The following is an 18,354-nucleotide window of genomic DNA, read 5'->3' as shown; positions in this document are numbered from 1 at the left end:
TAAAATAAATTAATTTAAATCTGTTTATATATGTTACATATTTTTTTTATAAAAATAAGTCATCATAATTTTATATGATATAATATATGAATATATGCATCAAAATATAATATAAAGTTAAACATATATGTTTAAATATTATTTTTATATGTATTTCACAATAACATTATATGTTACATATATTTTTTATAAAAATAAGTATTTCGTAATTATAACAAATATACAAACACATTAAAATATAAGATAAAGTTAAATATATAAATGTTTAAATATATATAAATAAAAACAAGCATATATGTATATTTTATATATTCATTTAAATAAATACATTTAAATAACACATAATGTTTAAATATAAATGAATATGTCACAGTAACATTATATATGTTACACATTTTGTACTAATGTATCAAAATTTTATTTAGGCCTATTTTAAGAAAAATAAGACAAATATACGAACATATACATCACAATATAATATAAATAAAGTTAAATATATAATGTTTAAAATATATTTTACACACACACACACACACACACACACACACACACACACACACACACACACACATATATATTTTATTTTTTTACAAATATTATTTTATTTTAATGATTTTTAAGCGGAAAAAAATACATTTAAACATAACAGTCATCTGAAATTAAATTAAAAAATAAAGTCCCCTGGCTGAGACTAGAGAATGCAGAGATATGTAACGTTAATCAAAACTTTGAGGTTTATTTGAGGCATATGACACTAAAAAGAAGCAAATAACACAAATAAATGAAAGACTGTTTCGTGTGTAAAAAAAAGACACATAATTGTTTATCAATCACACTGTGGCGCAGGAGAGCAAGCGCGCGCGTGCGCTGGGCGCGGATACGCGCCAGAGTCACTGACTCGGCGGCGCGCACGTTGACGTCACGCAGCCGGCTTTCCTCTCTCTCTCTCTGCTCCTCCTTGCGCAGCTGCTGCACCGGTCTGCAGACATGGCGAACGTCGTAGACACTAAACTCTACGACATCCTCGGAGTATCTCCGTCCGCCACCGAAAACGAGCTCAAAAAGGTAGAAACGGTCCTTTCCGCCCCGCGCATCGTATCGTATCGAAACTAAAGATACGAGCGACGCAGGATGCTGCATGTTGTGGGAGCCACTAGTGTGTTTTGCAGGTTGCATGCTGCTGGGATCCTCCAGTGTGGCCTTTCTTTGGGTCTGGAAATGATTTGGGGAGGATTATGAACGATACGTAGTCAAATAATGTAGTTTGTTTACTATTTGTATTGCGGTAACTTACGTGATACGAGCATCAGCCAGGTGCTGCATCAGCTGAAGGTGCTTCTTGCAGTCCAAGGAGATGCTTAGCTTACCAGCTGCTGTACTAAACCTGAGCTCGTATCATGAGCAATGAGTCAGAGATGGTTAATGCAATGTCAGGGTATTGTTTTAGCTATTCCCTCGATGTGAAACGGCATATTTGTGTTTAGTCCTTTGTTAGAAGGTAGTGATCAGGCTCTGGCCTTGATGCTCAAGTTGGCTTTCTGTTGTTGTTGTTTGATTGTGTGCACACAAAGGATTTCAGAGAACACAGCTAGACCCAAAATAATGTGGGATGTGTGGAGTTATCACACAATAGATACATGAAAGAACTGGAATGTGAATTCAAAGCCACTAGGTTCAAGAAAAAGCACAATCCATGTAATATGCTTAGTGGGAAATAGCTTGCTTCCTTTGATCAGTCAGATGTTGGGGAAATTGTGGTCTTCGCCTCAGTACTCACAATTGGGCTTTTCAATGATGCATAGCATTAGTGTAATATTGAGTCATATTAGGAATTGTTAAAATTGTAAAGATTTTTGACATTTTAAACAGTGTGTCATGCTATAGTACATGTAAACAGTTTTTTAAATTACTTTTACGTTACTAATATACAACAAATATATTAAATAATTTAGAATCTATGAATCAAATGACTAAATAAATACTAAAATGTGGCTCTGGACCACAAAACCAGTCGTAAGTAGCATGGGTATATTTGTAGCAATAGCCAACAGTACATTGTATTGGTTAATTTGTTTTTTCTTTTATGCCACAAATCATAAAGATCATGTTCCATGAGGATATTTTGCAAATTTCCTACTGTAAATATATCAAAACCTAATTTTTGATTAGTAATATAGTAATATTGCTAAGAACTTAGTTTGGACAACTTTAAAAGAGATTTTCTCAATATTTTGATTTTTTTTTTTTTTTTTTGCACCCTCAGGCTGATTTTCAAAAAGTTGTATCTCTGCCAAATATATACTATCCTAACAAACCATAGATCAATGGAAAGCTTATTTATTCAGCTTTCAGATGATGTTTTGTGGTCCAGGGTAACCCCCCCAAAAATTAAATAACTTCTAAAAGATAAAAAGGTAGTGTGAGGTAGTATTTTCTTATACTAATGTAAATCCAATAATCTTTAATTTGAAACTTGGTAAAATCTTTAAATTCCCAGAAACTAATTTTTTTTTTACCTTGCATGAAAATTCAAATTCAAAGTCAAAATTCCCAATTTTTAATCTACATTTTTAGATTTAAAAAAATAATGCATTTTTATTTAATTACTTATGAAATTTTAAGCGCTTCTTAATAACTGCAAATTATTAAAGAAATGAAAACAGAAATTTGTAATTTGTACAGACATGCAAGGGTGTTGCCAGGGTGAATTGGGTCATTGCTAGATGGTTACTTATGAACTGAACTCAGAAGGGCTCTGTGATATTACTGTTTCTGAGGCACAGGTCCCTCTTCAGTGTCAATCTATGTAAAAGTAATGTTTGTCTGACTAAACATCTCTAAATAGTGATAATTTTGTGTGGTTTTTTTAGGCATACCGGAAATTAGCAAAAGAGTACCACCCTGATAAAAACCCTAACGCAGGTGACAAGGTAAGTTCTCATTTTACCGAAATCTAAGTTCTGAAAGCTATCAAAGGGATCACCCAAAAATGAAAGTTCTGTCATTAATTACTCACCCTCAAGTCGTTCCAAACCCGTAAGATCTTTGTTTATCATCAGAACATAAGTTAAGATATTTTTGATGAAATCTGAGAGCTTTCTGATCATCTATAGACAATAAGGGTCCTTTTATTTACGCTGCACTTTGTCATTATTTATATTTGCTTTGTGCAAAAAAAGAATTCTCATAGATTCATAAAATTACAGTTAAACCACTGATGTTACATGAACTATTTTAACAATGACCTTTCTGGACCTTGAAAGTGGTAGTTCCATTGCTGTCTATGCAGGTTGAGAAAGCTCTTGGATTTCATCTAAAATGTCTTAATTTGTGTTCTGAAAATGAACAAAGGTCTTATGGATTTGGAACAACATGAGGGTGAGTAATCAATGACAGAATTTTCATTTTTGAGTGAACTAACTATTTAACATGATAATAATAATTTGACCTGTTTGATTTAGTTTAAGGAGATCAGTTTTGCATACGAGGTCCTGACTAACCCGGAGAAGAAGGACTTGTATGACCGTTATGGAGAGCAGGGCTTGCGTGAGGGAGGCGGTGGCGGAGCCGGAATGGAAGACATCTTCTCTCACATCTTCGGCGGAGGCCTGTTCGGCTTTATGGGCGGCCAGAGCAGCAGGAGCCGGAACGGCGGCCGACGGAGAGGAGAGGACATGATACATCCACTAAAGTGAGTGAATATGAAAACTCATGAACAGAACCTGGGAATAAAAATATATATATTTTATGTATATGTCTATTAGTTAATCCAAAAATGAAAACCTCAAGTTATTACAAACCTGTAGATTCTTTCTTCTGTTGAAAAGAACAGAAGTTATTTTGAAGAATGTTTGTAACCAAAAATTTGACGGTAGCCATTGACTTCCATAGTTTTTTTTTTTTCTCCATACTATGGAAGTCAATGGCTACCGTCAACTTGATGGTGAGTAAATAAAGACAGGATTTGGGTGAACAATACCTTTAAATGAATGTGAAATCAAAATTGATCTTTTTTTTATCTGCAAAGGTGGCATAGATGTGCTTCTTAAAGGGATAGTTCAACCAAAAATAAAATTATGTCATTAAATACTCAACCTCATGTCGTTCCAAACCCGTCAGACTTTCGTTTATCTTCTGAACACAAATTAAGATATTTTTGATGAAATCCAAGAGCTTTCTGACCCTGCATAGACAGCAAAGCAACTATCACATTCAAGGCCCAGAAAAATAGTCTTGTAGGTTGGGAATGACATAAGGTTGAGTAATTTTTGCTTAAACCACAGCTTTAAGTGGCATTTACACAAACTGTTTAATGCTGTTCAGAAATGGCATAAATGCATTTATATAGCAAACACAACTGGGCTGAGGTGGGTTGAAACCAGCATAATTTAGTCTGGATTTTATGCAGAATTACATCTTTGCATAGAATTTGGAGCAGACACAAAGCAGTTTTAACCTTAAAGAGGTCTTTGTGCATGATTTATCTGTACACATTATTCCAAACTGTGGTGAGATGTACTGTAAAATGCATGAAAATGTTCTTTAAACAAATGATTTAAAAACTCTTTTTTTTAAATACCTGATAGAGTGTCTTTGGAAGATCTGTACAATGGAAAAACAACCAAACTACAGCTAAGCAAGAACGTACTCTGCAGTGCCTGCAATGGGTGAGTGTGTGAGAGCAGAATTTTATACATGATCTTCACTTCCAGAATAAAGATTTTCTGATAATTTACTCGCCCACATGTCATCCAAGATGTTCAAGTCTTTCTCTTTTTTTCAGTCGAAAAGAAATTAAGGTTTTTGAGAAAAACAATCCAGATTTTTTTTTGCATATAGTGGACTTCAATGGGGAACAAAAGGCTGAAAATCCAAATTGCAGTTTCAGTGCAGCTTCAAAGGCCTCTACATGATCCCAGCTGAGGAATAAAGGTCTTATCTAGCAATACGATCTGCCATTATTTAAATAAAAAAAAAAGAGAGAGAAATAAGATAAGACCCTTATTCCTTGGCTGGGACTTTGTAGAGCCTTTTAAAGCTGCGTTGAAACTGCAGTTTGGACCTTCAACTCTTTGGCTCCCATTGAAGTCCACTATATGGAGAAAAATCCTGCGATGTTTTTCTCAAAAACCTTCATTTGTTTTCATCTGAAGAAAGAAAGATATGAACATCTTGGATGACATAGGTGTGAGTGCATTATCTGGAAATTTATATTCTGGAAGTGATCTAATCCATTAAATGCAGCAAAATAAATGTAACTTTTTTTTTCCTCAGTCAAGGGGGTAAAACGGGGGCCGTGCAGAAGTGTACCACGTGTCGGGGCCGCGGCATGCGGATTATGATCAGACAGCTGGCTCCTGGCATGGTACAGCAGATGCAATCCGTGTGCACTGACTGCAATGGAGAGGGTGAGCATTCATTTTCATTCATTCATGAACTTTGTGATGCTCTGAATACAACATTTCGATGCATGGTTTGCGTTTTTAGGGGAAGTGATCCACGAGAAGGACCGCTGTAAAGAGTGCGAGGGCCGTAAGGTGTGTAAAGAGGTGAAGGTCTTAGAGGTGCATGTGGATAAAGGAATGAAACATGGACAGAAGATCACATTTAGCGGAGAAGCGGACCAGTCGCCCAACACAGAGCCTGGAGACATTATACTAGTGCTGCAGGAGAAAGAACATGAGGTAACACACAGACGTTTACTTAGCTATCTAAATAGGGACATTACATAGACTTCTGTTGTTTTTATATGTGGCCCTCGACCACAAAACCAGTCATAAGCAGCACGGGTATATTTGTAGCAATAGCCAAAAATACAGTGTAGGAGTCAAAACGATCGATGTTCCATGAGAATATTTTGTAAATTTCCTACCATAAATATATCAAAACTTAATTTTTGATTAATAATATGCAGTGTTAAGAACTTCATTTGGACAACTTTAAAGGCAATTTTCAAATTTAGATTTTTTTTTTTTTTTTGCACCCTCAGATTCCAGATTTTCAATGGAATTTCAATACTTCAATGGGACTGGTTTTGTGTTCAAGGGTCACATATACAGATAGTTATACATTTTCTAACATAAACCTACCCCTAACAGAAAACTTTCTGCATTTTTACAATTTCAAAAAAACTTAAATGAGCATGTCCCCAAAGGGAGGTTTTTGGAGATTTTGTCAGGTTTTGCTCACTTTTGGGTATAAATTCATCCCCAAAATATGGTTAAGTAGGTACTTAAATTATTTAAATTATTTTACAGTTTAATTTAATTGAATTTTAATATATTAAATATTTATATTTTTAAAATATTTGTAATATGTGACCCTGGACCACAAAACCAGTCATAAGGTTAAATTTGACAAAATTGAGATTTATACATCATATGAAAGTTCAATAAATAAGCTTTCTATTGATGTATGGTTTGTTAGGATTGGACAATATTTGGCCGAGATACATCTATTTGAAAATCGGGAATCTGAGGGTGCAAAAAAATCGAAATACTGAGAAAATCATCTTTAAAGTTGTCCAAATTAGGTTCTTAACAATGCATATTACAAATCAAAAAATTACATTTTGATATATTTACAGTAGGAATTTTACAAAAAATCTTAATGGAACATGATCTTTACTTAATTTCCTAATGATTTTTGGCATAAAAGAAAAAAAAAAATTGTCCCATGCAATGTATTTTTGGCTATTGCTACAAATATACCCCAGCGACTTAAGACTGGTTTTGTGGTCCAGGGTCACATATGTCTTTTTATATTAACAGTAAAATTGTTACTCATAAAACCATCATTAGTTGGCTTGCGTACAGGATTTCCAATTCCAATTAATTACAATAAAAATTTTGTTAAATCATGAACATAGATAAATGTGATTTTTTTTTTTTTTCCTGTTGGACTTTAATTTACACATGCATGTGCTCTTAAAGAGACATATCACTAAAAAAATGAAAATTATGTTTTCATTTACTCAGCTATATAAGATTATTTCTTCTGTTGAACACAAAAGAAGTTATTTTAAAGAATATTGGTAACTGAACAGTTGACGATAGCCATTGACTTCCATAATATTTTTTCCATACTACGGAAGTTAATGGCTACTGTCAACTTGAGTGTGAGTAAATGACAATTTCCATTTTTGGGTAAACTGATCTTGGTGATCGGTAATCGGCCCCAAAAATGCTGATCGGAGCATCTCTAGTTAGGATGTGCATTATCCACCTTATTTTTCCCTTAAGAGTGGGTATTTGTAAATTTAATGTCATCAATTTCATCTATTTTTAGCTGTACAAAACGGCTCTGTTGTGTCTTACTATATTATTTTAATGTATTATCTTAATTATGAACACAATGGTTTGTACTGCAAACCGTTTTACCCTTTACTGAACTTTATTATTCTCGTTATTTCACTATAGCGGTTTATGAAAATCAAGGTGGAAAAGAATGTAACACTAAAATGGAAGGAGATGTGTTTTTCCACTACTTTTAGAGCAAAAATACCTATGATGTCTTTGTTTACAGGAGTTCCGTCGTGATGGAAACGATCTGCACATTTGCCACAAGATTGGTCTGGTGGAGGCGCTCTGCGGATTTCAGTTCATGCTCACGCACCTCGACGGACGACATCTCGTCATCAAATATCCCCCTGGCAAAGTCATAGAGCCAGGTGAGCACAATGTTTGTTTGTTTGTTTTTTTGTTTTTTTTGTGGAATATGCTGTAGGAAACGTTATGTTCTCGTTGTTAGGTTCTATAAGGGTTGTCCGAGGGGAAGGAATGCCTCAGTACAGAAACCCGTTTGAGAAAGGAGATCTGTACATCAAGTTTGATGTCCAGTTTCCCGAGAACGGCTGGATCAGCACGGAGAAACTAACGGTGAGTTTTCAATAGTGTTGTTGATAAGTGCTTGCTGCACTTCTACAAATATACTTAAAGGGATCGTTTACCCAAAAATAAAAAAAATTGTTAGCATTTACTCAGCCTCAAGTTGACGGTAGCCATTAAAGGATAACTGTTGCCAAAATGCAACCTGGGCTGTTTTTTTTTTTTTTTACTTTAAACGAGACAAACTTATATCTAAAAGCATAATTACGACAAACAAGCCGTTTTTGAGATTGACTGTGATTTAGTTTTGTGGTCAGTGGCCGGTGAATGGGAGTACTAGGGGCATACATTTGAGCGCATCAAAATCGATATTTCTACAACACTAAGAAGGCTCGACACACCATGACACTTTGCTCGAAGTATCGCCTGGGTCTCTACACATGAACTCCAGCATTGAGAACATTGTTCGTGTACACAGAGTTTACTAAAAAGAAAGGTTTTGAACAACTCACTTTCACTGTTTGAGTTTCCGCTCGCGGCCGTCTTGCCAGTCAAGAGGTGTTGATCTCCGAGTGCGAGGATGGATAGCTCCTAAAGCATATTTCCATATAAATGCACGGCTAATTTGTTGTTTTGTCGCAAGTGAAAAACAATATTAACCTTCTAGTTGTAAAAAGAGCCTCATATAAGCCTAATATTTCGTCCTATGGAGTCCATTCATTCGCATTCGGAGATCGACACGTCTTGACTGGCAAGATGGCTGTGAGCGGAAACCCAAACAGTGAAAGTGAGTGGTTCAAAAACTTTCTTTTTAGAGCTTTGAAATCACAAGAATAAATTACATTTTAAAGGTGCCATAGAATGGAAAACTTGTTTACCTTGGCATAGTTAAATAATAACAGTTCAGTACACGGACATGACATACCATGAGTCTTAAACACCAACATTTCCTCCTTCTTATATAAATCTAGTGTTTGCAAAAGATCACCGAAAAATAGGGCAATTCCAACATAACACCGACTGTTACGAAACTTTCCCGAGATCGTTAATAGTTACGCCTCCAACATTTGCATCGCCCAATCATCGGTATCGTCAGCACATCAGTAACACAAGGCAAGCCACAGAAGGGACACGGTTAGCTTAATGCTAGCGCTAGCCTGTTACATTGCAATACATAGGATTTCACTTACCACATAAACAGAGAAATAACTGCCTGATGATGGCGAATGATTTACAGATCTTGAGAATCACTGACGAGCTGCTCAACTTGTGTGGTAGGAAGCACTCCCTCTGCATTATAACGTTACACAGAGCACATGCATCACAGTAATCAGACTAAAATGTCCGCGATTCAACAAACCGCATATTAAAAGCAGCTAGAGCTCCTAATTAAATATATATTTTTATCCATGTGCGAGCTGTAGAGTTAAGCCGGTCTGTGAAACATCCAATCAGAGCAGAGCTCATTAATATTCATGAAGCTTCCAAATAAGGCAATAACGGAGCATTTCATTCTAGGGGCAAATCCTAGGGTTGTAAATGGACCTGTAAAACCATTTCTGGAGATTTTTTTGCCCTTTCCTATGCCATATACCTTGTATGTAGATATCAGAGAACAATTTAAAAATGTTGTGTAAATGCATTCTATGGCACCTTTAAAATATATTTAAAAAGAAAAAGCTATTTTAAATAGTGAAAATATTTAAAAAATGTACCGTTTTTGCTGTACTTTGGATCAAATAAATAGAGGCTTTTGACTGGTAGTGTGTAATAGTACCTAAATACTAAAATAACAATAGAGCGTACCTGACGGGATTTGACCAAAGTGCCCTATTTCTTGTGTGTGTCTATTGACGCAGGAGTTGGAGGATCTGTTGCCGTCTCGTACAGAGGTTCCTGTCATCTCAGCTGATGCGGAGGAAGTTGATCTGCAGGACTTTGACATCAGTCAGGGATCGTCTGGAGGTCACCGTCGCGAAGCGTACAACGACAGCTCCGACGAAGAAGGGGGTCCGCACGGTCCGGGGGTGCAATGCGCCCACCAGTAGTCCCAGAATCCTTTGCAAGTTTTTTTGGGGGGAAGTATTACAATTCCCTTTTGTCGGACAGATTCGATCCTCGCCCTCCACGTCCATCATATAGTGAACCAAACACACACACACACACACACACACACTTGCAGTATATATAGACATACACTTACACTTATTTACTGCAATCTTACCTACGAGTACGCTCATTCATGCACTGTTTTAAAAGAAAAGACAAGCATAACTAAAGGCGAAATAATTTATTCATCACTATTTCATTTCCATCGTAGACTTTCACAGTATATATGCTCTCTGAATAATATAAAACTCAGTGTCTGTGTGGAGACAGACTGTTGTTTAAGTTATAATTAACACACGCACGCACAAATCTGTTAAAGACTGAAGCATTGTGGAGTTTCCTGGAGTTCAATAAAATGTTCAAACGTGTTTCATTATATATTTGCCAGTTATTCAGGCACTGTCAGTCATCTTGTACTGTTGTGCTGGTTTATATTCAATGGCAGGACAGAATAGCATGCATGTGGACGACACGCTCTTTACTGAGATTAACACCGAGCAAACCAAACCCAAAAGTGTTTTAATGTGCTTACTGTCTATGATAAAGATTTACGAGTCATGCAACTTATTATTTGCCAAAGAAACACCAGTCTTCTTAAAAGATCTGCAGCCGATGTGTGCATGCATTGTAAGCACTATTATAAACCTATAGGGGGCGGCATTTATCATTGGCAATTAGGAAAGTGTTTGAACCGTGAATACGAGATGCTATCTTTCAAACAGTTACTTTTGTGCTCATACATCAATAAAGTGGATGAATGTTTTGACCGTGTGCTGTATGTTTGTAGAAATGGGTTTTGAGTACGCACTAGCGTCCTTCTTCGGTTTCGGTCATGCGTTGAGCCGTGGGTGCAAGGAGCTCTTTAAACCCAGCTGTGTTTCTGTAAAAACACAACATTGTTAGATGAGTGCAACTTTAATTTTTTTTCTAAAAAGACCCTCATTTAGTTTCAAACTCAGGGTTTTTTTTTACTACACAAATGGAGAAATTTAGCAGATCCTTTTTAATCAACACAGGTTGTTTCAGGCGGAAGCCAATTTCTGTCATGTACCAAGTCATAACTATGAGATCTTATAAATGATTTTGTGTGACAGTTTCTCATAAATATGATTTAGTATGTCAATTTCCACAACATTTTTAATTTATCATTTTGATTTTTAAAGGTTACTGGAACTTTCCACTTAATTTTTGACAATTTTGACTTGTAACTAAGAAAAAAAGTTGAAATTATGACGATTTGTCAATTTCAACTTTTTATGATCTTAATTTAGACTTTGCACATAATTTTTGATTTATCTCAGTTATGATTTGTCAATTTTGACTTGTCAATTTCAACTTTATTCATAATTTGACCATTTTATGTCTTCATTTTGATTTATCATAATTTTGACTTTAATCTCAATTATGATTTATCAATTTCGACTTCATTACTTGACAATTTTATGTCTTAAATTCGACTTTTATCATAATTTTGACTTAGTATGTCAATTTCGACTTTATAGCCCATAATTATGATTTGTCAATTTTGACTTGTCATAATTTGACAATTGTATGTCTTAATTTCGACTTTAATCATAATTTTGACTTCGAATGTCAATTTCGACTTTATAGCCCATAATTATGATTTGTCAATTTTGACTTGTCATAATTTGACAATTCTGTCATAATTTAAACTTTTAGCATAATTATGACTTAGTATGTAAATTTTGACTTCATTTCATAATTATAATTTGACATTTGTATCTTAATTTTGACTATCATAATTTTAACTTGGTGTATAAATTTTGACTTAATCTCATTTTTATAGTTTGTCAATTTCAACTTGTCATAATTTGACAATTTTATGTCTTAATTTCAACTTTTATCACAACTTTGACTTGATGTTTTTTATTTCATAATTATGATTTGTCAACTTTGACTTGTCAATTTTAAAATGGCTTATTTTAAATCTTTTATCTCATTATGATTTGTCAATTTTTACATAATTTGAAAATTGCTTGTCTTAAATTTGACTTATCATAATTTTGTCAGGTTTGACTTTTTATCTCATAATTATGATTTGACAATTTCAACTGGTCGTAATTTGACATTTTATGTCTTAAATTCAACTTTTGTCAGAATTTTGACTTTTTATCTCATATCTTTCAAGCACTAAAATGATACACATAAGACTTGAGGTAGAACATCAGGATGAATAAATGATAAACAAAAAGCTAGTGATCACTTTCAGAATGAACTAGCGTAGCATAAGTACATTACCTCTCCCGTCTGGTCTGGAGAATGCAGGAGCGTTCTCTCCTCATCTGCTGAAGTTTCTCTCTTACTAAAGTTTTCTGTTGTTGCTCGTCCTCCTAGAATATGCAATCAACATTTACATCATGTCCATGTAGAGGTGTCTAAAAGTATGTGCACTTAAATGTGTGTGTACCTGTCGTAGTGTATCGGTCAGATGTCTGAGTGTGTCTTCCTGTGTCAGACCCAACAAATCTTCATCTGCCTTCCGACTCTGGACGATGGCCAGTCGCTCTTGAACCTGAACAGGAAACACAATTCACTCTTACAGTTAAATTAAAATTTTAATCAAAACAGACCTTACTTATTTCATTTAAATTCCAATTTATCATTTTATGTTTTCTAAAGGAATATTCTATTTCACCCAAAAACAACATATTAAGAAAGTAAAATAGGTTATGAATTTGAAAAAGGTCCAAAAGCAAAATAAATATTCCGCATATGAAATACATGAAAAACATTTCCAACAAGCTTACACTGGTAAATCCTGATTATGACATAAAAAGTAGACATTATGAGGTACTAAGTCACAATAATAAAAAAAAAATCTAAATTACATCATTAGTGACGTCAAAATTATAAGATAAAAGTTATTATTCTGACATATTCAAGATTTTCATAATCAAAATCATAAGTCATAAGAATTTCAACTTTGTTTCAACTAATTTCAACTAATTTTTCAACTTCAATTCTTATTTTTTTCCATAATTACAACTTGAATATAGTTATGAGTTTATATCTTATGATTTTGACTTGATCTCAATTTCTTAAAATAAATACCTTAAAAATTTTTCTCTCAAAATCGTTATGTCATAATTCTAACGTTTGGACATTATTATGACTTTATATCATAATTTTGACTTGATCTTAAAATTCAACTGACTTGATCTTATAATTTCAACTTTTGATTTGAAACCATTTGAAATTATGAGATAAAGTCAAAATTATGTGATATAAAGTCATAATTAAATCCAAAACCTGGAATTATAACAACAATTTTGAGACTCATAATTTCAGTTTGTTTCAAATTTTCTCAAAATTGTTTTGTCATAATTCTAACTTTTTGACATAATTATGACTTTATATCACAATTTTGTCTTTATCTCATAATTACAACTTATCTTAAATATTGACATCTCAAAATCGTCTTGTCATAATTACAACTTTGACATAATTTTGACATCATCTCAAAATCGTTTTGTCATATTTCTAACTTTTTGACATAACTGACTTCATATCATCATTTTGACTTTATCTCAAAATTAGACTGACTTTATCTCATAATTTCAATTTATCTCAAATTTGGTCATAATTCCAACTTTTTGACATAATATGATTTAATATCTCATAATTTTGACTTTATCCCAAGATTAGACTGATTTAGTCAAAATTTGAAATAAAGTCAAACTTATGAGACATAAAGTCATAATTACGCAAAAAACTTGGAATTATAACAAAACAATTTTAAGACAGTCAAAATTTGAAATAAATTGAAATTATGAGAGTCTCAAAATTGTTTTGTTATAATTCCAGGTTTTGGATTTAATTATGACTTTATATCACATAATTTTGACTGTATCTCATAATTTCAACTTTGACATAGTCATGACTTTGAATCTCATCATTTTGACTTTATCTCAATAATTCCAACTTTGACATGACTATATCGTTATTTTGACTTTCTCAAAAATAAACTCACTTTATCTCATAATTGTAACTTTTGATATCATTATGATTACGTAAGTTTTTATTTTTAAAGATGGCCCAGAAATGTCACGCAACATGAGTTGACTCACTCTCAGTAGTTGTCTGTCTCGATCTCGCTGCCAGCGTCGCTCTGCTCTCCTCTGGATGTCCACTAGGCAACGCATTGTGGCCTCCCGCTGCAGCTGCTGCTCCTCACCAGCTCCCCCACAGACCTCCTCATTACTCTGCACCTGAAGCGATGCCTCCATCTCAAGGTTCTCGAATGTTTGCATGGGTTCGCTGTCTGGGAAATGAACACTTGCTGGTGCTGTGTTAGTGTCTGTTGTGTCAGCGTTTTGTAGCAGCTGTGGAGCAGAAGGTGGTGTTTGCTCAACCTGCTGGATGTCACTGGAAGTGAACTCTCCATCTCTTGTGTCCTCCTGACATCAAAATAAAATGAAATACTATTTTGTAAGAAAACACTAATATAAATATTATATTTGAAAAGTGATATAACAGTTAAGTGGGTGCACTTCAGATACACATTTGTGACGCTGGACCACAAAACCAGTCATAAGGATCCATTTTTTGAAATTGAGATTTATACCTTACCTCAAAGCTAAATAAATAAGCTTTCCATGATGTATGGTTTGTTAGAATAGGACAATATTTGGTCGAGATACAACTGTTTGAAAATCTGCAATCTGAGGATGCAAAAAAATCTAAATATTGAGAAAATCGCCTTTAAAGTTGTCCAAATGAAGTTTTTAGCAATGCATATTACTAATCAAAAATGAAGTTTTGATATATTTATGGTAGGAAATTGACAAACTATCTTCATGGGATATGATCTTTATCCTAATGATTTTTATTTTTTGATCATTTTGACCCATACAATGTATTTTTTATTATTATAAATACACCCAAGCTACTTATTTTGTGGTCCAGAGTCACATTTTATATCACAGGGCTTCAGATAACAAAAAAAAAAGTTTGATAACCTCTGATTTAACAATTCCTAATATCACATATTATTCATTACAGATAGTATCCACATAGCAGAGAACACAAAGACACGTTTATATGGGTGAAAAGGTAAGCCAGAGATGAACCAGAGGTAATTTGAAGTTATTGTCTTACTGTAATAAAGCCTGAACAGTCTTCTTGGATCTGTGTCTTTCCTTTCACACTGTCTGTCTGATCTGAATGCATTTCTTCATATCGTTCACTTGGCTGCAGTGAGACAGAGCTTATGTTCTCCTGCTGTGTGTAAATGTTCACATCATGTGGAGTTGTGTTCACATCTGCATCCTCATGCACTGCAATAGAGATGGCCCCTACTTCCTTTTGAGCTGAGGTTACATCCTGCAGAATGAAACCATTCTATGTATAAATGAACAGTCTGAGCTGAGATAGAAAAACTGTGTTTGTGTGCATGTACCTGGATGTGATTCTCTCCATGTGGTGGTTTGCTCCAGGCCAGTGTGATCAAAGAGTTTTGTTTCTCCACTGAAATCTCTTGAGGGTCTTCTCTGTCCTCACTGTGTCCCTCTCTTCTCTCTCGGTCTCCATTTCTCGTTTCCATCATGCTCTCTTCATCTCTTGGGTCTCTGACACACAAGATCTCTAAATATGGAGTGTCATCTGGATCTAAAGCCATGCCACAGCCTTCAAAAATGCAACATACATGGATTTATCACAAAATATTAAGTAGCACAACTGTTTTCAACATTGATAGTGATAAGAAATGTTTCTATATTAAAATCAATTCTCAAGGATCATGTGACACTGTAGATGCTGAAAATTTAGCTCTGCGTCACAGGAATAAATTAAATTTTAAAATATATTCAAGTGAAAAAAACAGTTCTTTTAAACTATAATAATATTTTTCATTATTACTGTGTGTATTACATGTGTACATATGATTAATGTAACTAGTTTTAATGTTAAAACACTTTCTCGTATCCCTTTTTAATGCTTCATCTTTAAATGCGTTATATTAATGGTCTGGCATATGAATTTACCAGTGCAGAGTTCTTGTTTTTCACCATCTGACGGCTCTTCCTGTTCCTGTTCAGTCCTCTCTTGCTCCTAACAGAGACACAGAACACAGCTACTCACATAAATATCTGGATAATCTCTATAAGCAAAGGTTCTTTAATGGTTTCTTGAACTTTCTGTGTATCAAAAGCCATTTCTTATTTGAAAGGGTCCTTGAGGTGGTGACAAGGTTATCTGGATGTTATAAAAGTTCTTTATGTTATACTAGTATAGGTTCTTCAGATCACTGCGTACACTCTTAAAAATAAAGGTTCTTTATTGGCCATGATGATTCCATTCCAGAACCTTTAACATCTATGGAACCTTTCTATTGCACAAAAGGTTCCTTATAGTGAAAAAAAGTTCTTAGTTATTTAGATTATTAAAATGTTCTTCACACTAAAAAAATGTTGTGTTTCAGAACTGTTAAAGGAGGTCACTTTCAGAATGAAAATTTCCTGATAACCTTATGTCAAGCTCATGTGTTTCTTTCTTTTATCAGTTGTAAAGAAATTAAGCATTCCAGGATTTTTCTCTATATAGTGGACTTCAATGATGGCCAATGAGTTGAAGGTCTAAATTGCAGTTTCAATGCAGCTTCAAAAAGAATCGACATGATCCCAGCCGAGGAAAAAGGCTTTCATCGACACTCTTCAAAAAACAAAGTTGCTCCACGAAGCCATAGAAGAACGTTTTTTGTCTAAATGGTTCCATAAAGAACCTTCAACATCTGAAGAACCTTTCTGTTTCACAAAAGGTTCTTTGTGGCGAAAGAAGGTTCTTCAGATAATAAACAGGTAAGAAAGAGATGGTTTTGACTGAATGGTTCTTTGTGGAACCAAAAATGGTTCTTCTATGGCATCGCTGTGAAGAACTATTTAAAGCACCTTTGTTTTTGAGTGTAGCAAGCATTTGTGGTTGAAAAGTATATAATTTTTTCTTATTTGAAGAAAAATGACGGATCATTTCACTAGATGAGATCTTTATTCCTCCGCTGGGATCATGTAGAGCCCTTGAAGCTGCATTGAAACTGCAATTTAGACCTTCAACCAATTGGTCACCATTGAAGTCCACTATATGGAGAAAATCCCTGAAATGTTTTCCTCAAAAAATTTAATTTCTTTGCGAATGAAGAAAGAAAGACATGAACATCTTGGATGACATGGGGGTGAGTAAATTTAACTTTTGAACTTTTCCTTCAACACCAAAAGTGAGGTCTTGCTAAAGATCTAATCCAAAAACGCCTTTCTAAAGAATCATGAAACACAAAGGATCTAAGTCGAAGAATCTAAAAGCTTAATTTGTGATTAATAATGTGTCATTACAGTGTGAGCGTTGACTGTGCTGGTGCGCGCTGGTACACGTGACTGCAAGACTTCATGCAGGTTGTGGAAACTGGGTCTGTGAATTTCACTTTCATATTTGCGAAGCAGAGTCCAAAGACCCTCAGGGTCCTGAGAAGTGAAAGAAACATTATTCAAACAAAAAACATCATCTGCTCATGTCATGACACATACAGAATGTTTGGTTTACTTACTTATTCTCTAACATTTTAGGCTAATTTAGCTTAGTTTGAATTTGTGACCCTGGACTCCAAAACTAGCCATTAGGGTCAATTTTGTGAATAATAAATAAGCTTTCCATTAATGTAATCTATCCCTTAAGATAGGACACAACTATTTGAAAATCTGCAATCTGAGCGTGCAAAAAAATCTAAATATTGAGAAACTCACCTTTAAGTTGTCCAAATTAAGTTCCTAGCAATGCATATTACTAATCAAAAATTAAGTTTTGATACATTTGCAGTAGTAAAATTGACAAAATACCTTCATGGAACATGATTTTTACTTATATCCTAATGATTGTTGGCATTAAAAAAATTATCATTTTGAGCCATACAATGTATTGACACAAATATCTACAAATATACCTGTGCTACTTAAGACTACTGTTCTAAGAAGTTCTGTTCAAAATGCAATACTTGTATACTGATTACTGCACAGTATAGTATTCTGTATACATGTGTAAGAGATTCACCAAATCTGGCAGAGAGTTTAAAACAGCCCAGGCCTCATCTTCATGTGCTTGTGTCAGCTGGGTCAGCAAATGAGTGGCACATTCTCCCCATGACACATCTATCCCAGAACACCCCGGGGCAAGCGGTCCAGTATAAGAACCATGTGCTTCCTGTAGAGAGGCTTTAATCTGCTGCAGGCTCCACACACAACTCTGATCCACCATGTTTCCATGAACCACATCTGAAAAATAGACACGTCACATGCTCACTTTAATGAAAACCAGAGGCATATTTTACTGCTGATGTGCTTCTGATGCTAAGATACTAGTCATTTCAGCTAGTTCATGCAAAATGAAACCCAAATCACATTAATTTGGAACAACA

At 34.5% G+C, this 18,354-nt stretch overlaps 1 protein-coding gene across 1 annotated transcript; it reads left to right on the top strand.

Annotated features, from left to right (window-relative positions):
* The first annotated feature begins 915 nt into the window (after positions 1–915).
* dnaja2b (DnaJ heat shock protein family (Hsp40) member A2b) lies at positions 916–10,698 on the top strand. Its single transcript, XM_073850312.1, has 9 exons — positions 916–1,065; positions 2,871–2,930; positions 3,462–3,691; positions 4,587–4,667; positions 5,275–5,408; positions 5,488–5,684; positions 7,525–7,669; positions 7,750–7,877; positions 9,686–10,698. Exons 1-9 carry the CDS (start codon positions 988–990, stop codon positions 9,872–9,874), a joined length of 1,242 nt encoding a protein of 413 aa, XP_073706413.1. The 5' UTR covers positions 916–987; the 3' UTR covers positions 9,875–10,698.
* Positions 10,699–18,354: the final 7,656 nt, after the last annotated feature.

This window comes from Garra rufa, chromosome 11 (genome assembly GCF_049309525.1).
Source record: "Garra rufa chromosome 11, GarRuf1.0, whole genome shotgun sequence".
NCBI lineage: Eukaryota > Metazoa > Chordata > Actinopteri > Cypriniformes > Cyprinidae > Garra > Garra rufa.
This window is presented reverse-complemented; position numbering and strand designations above follow the sequence as displayed.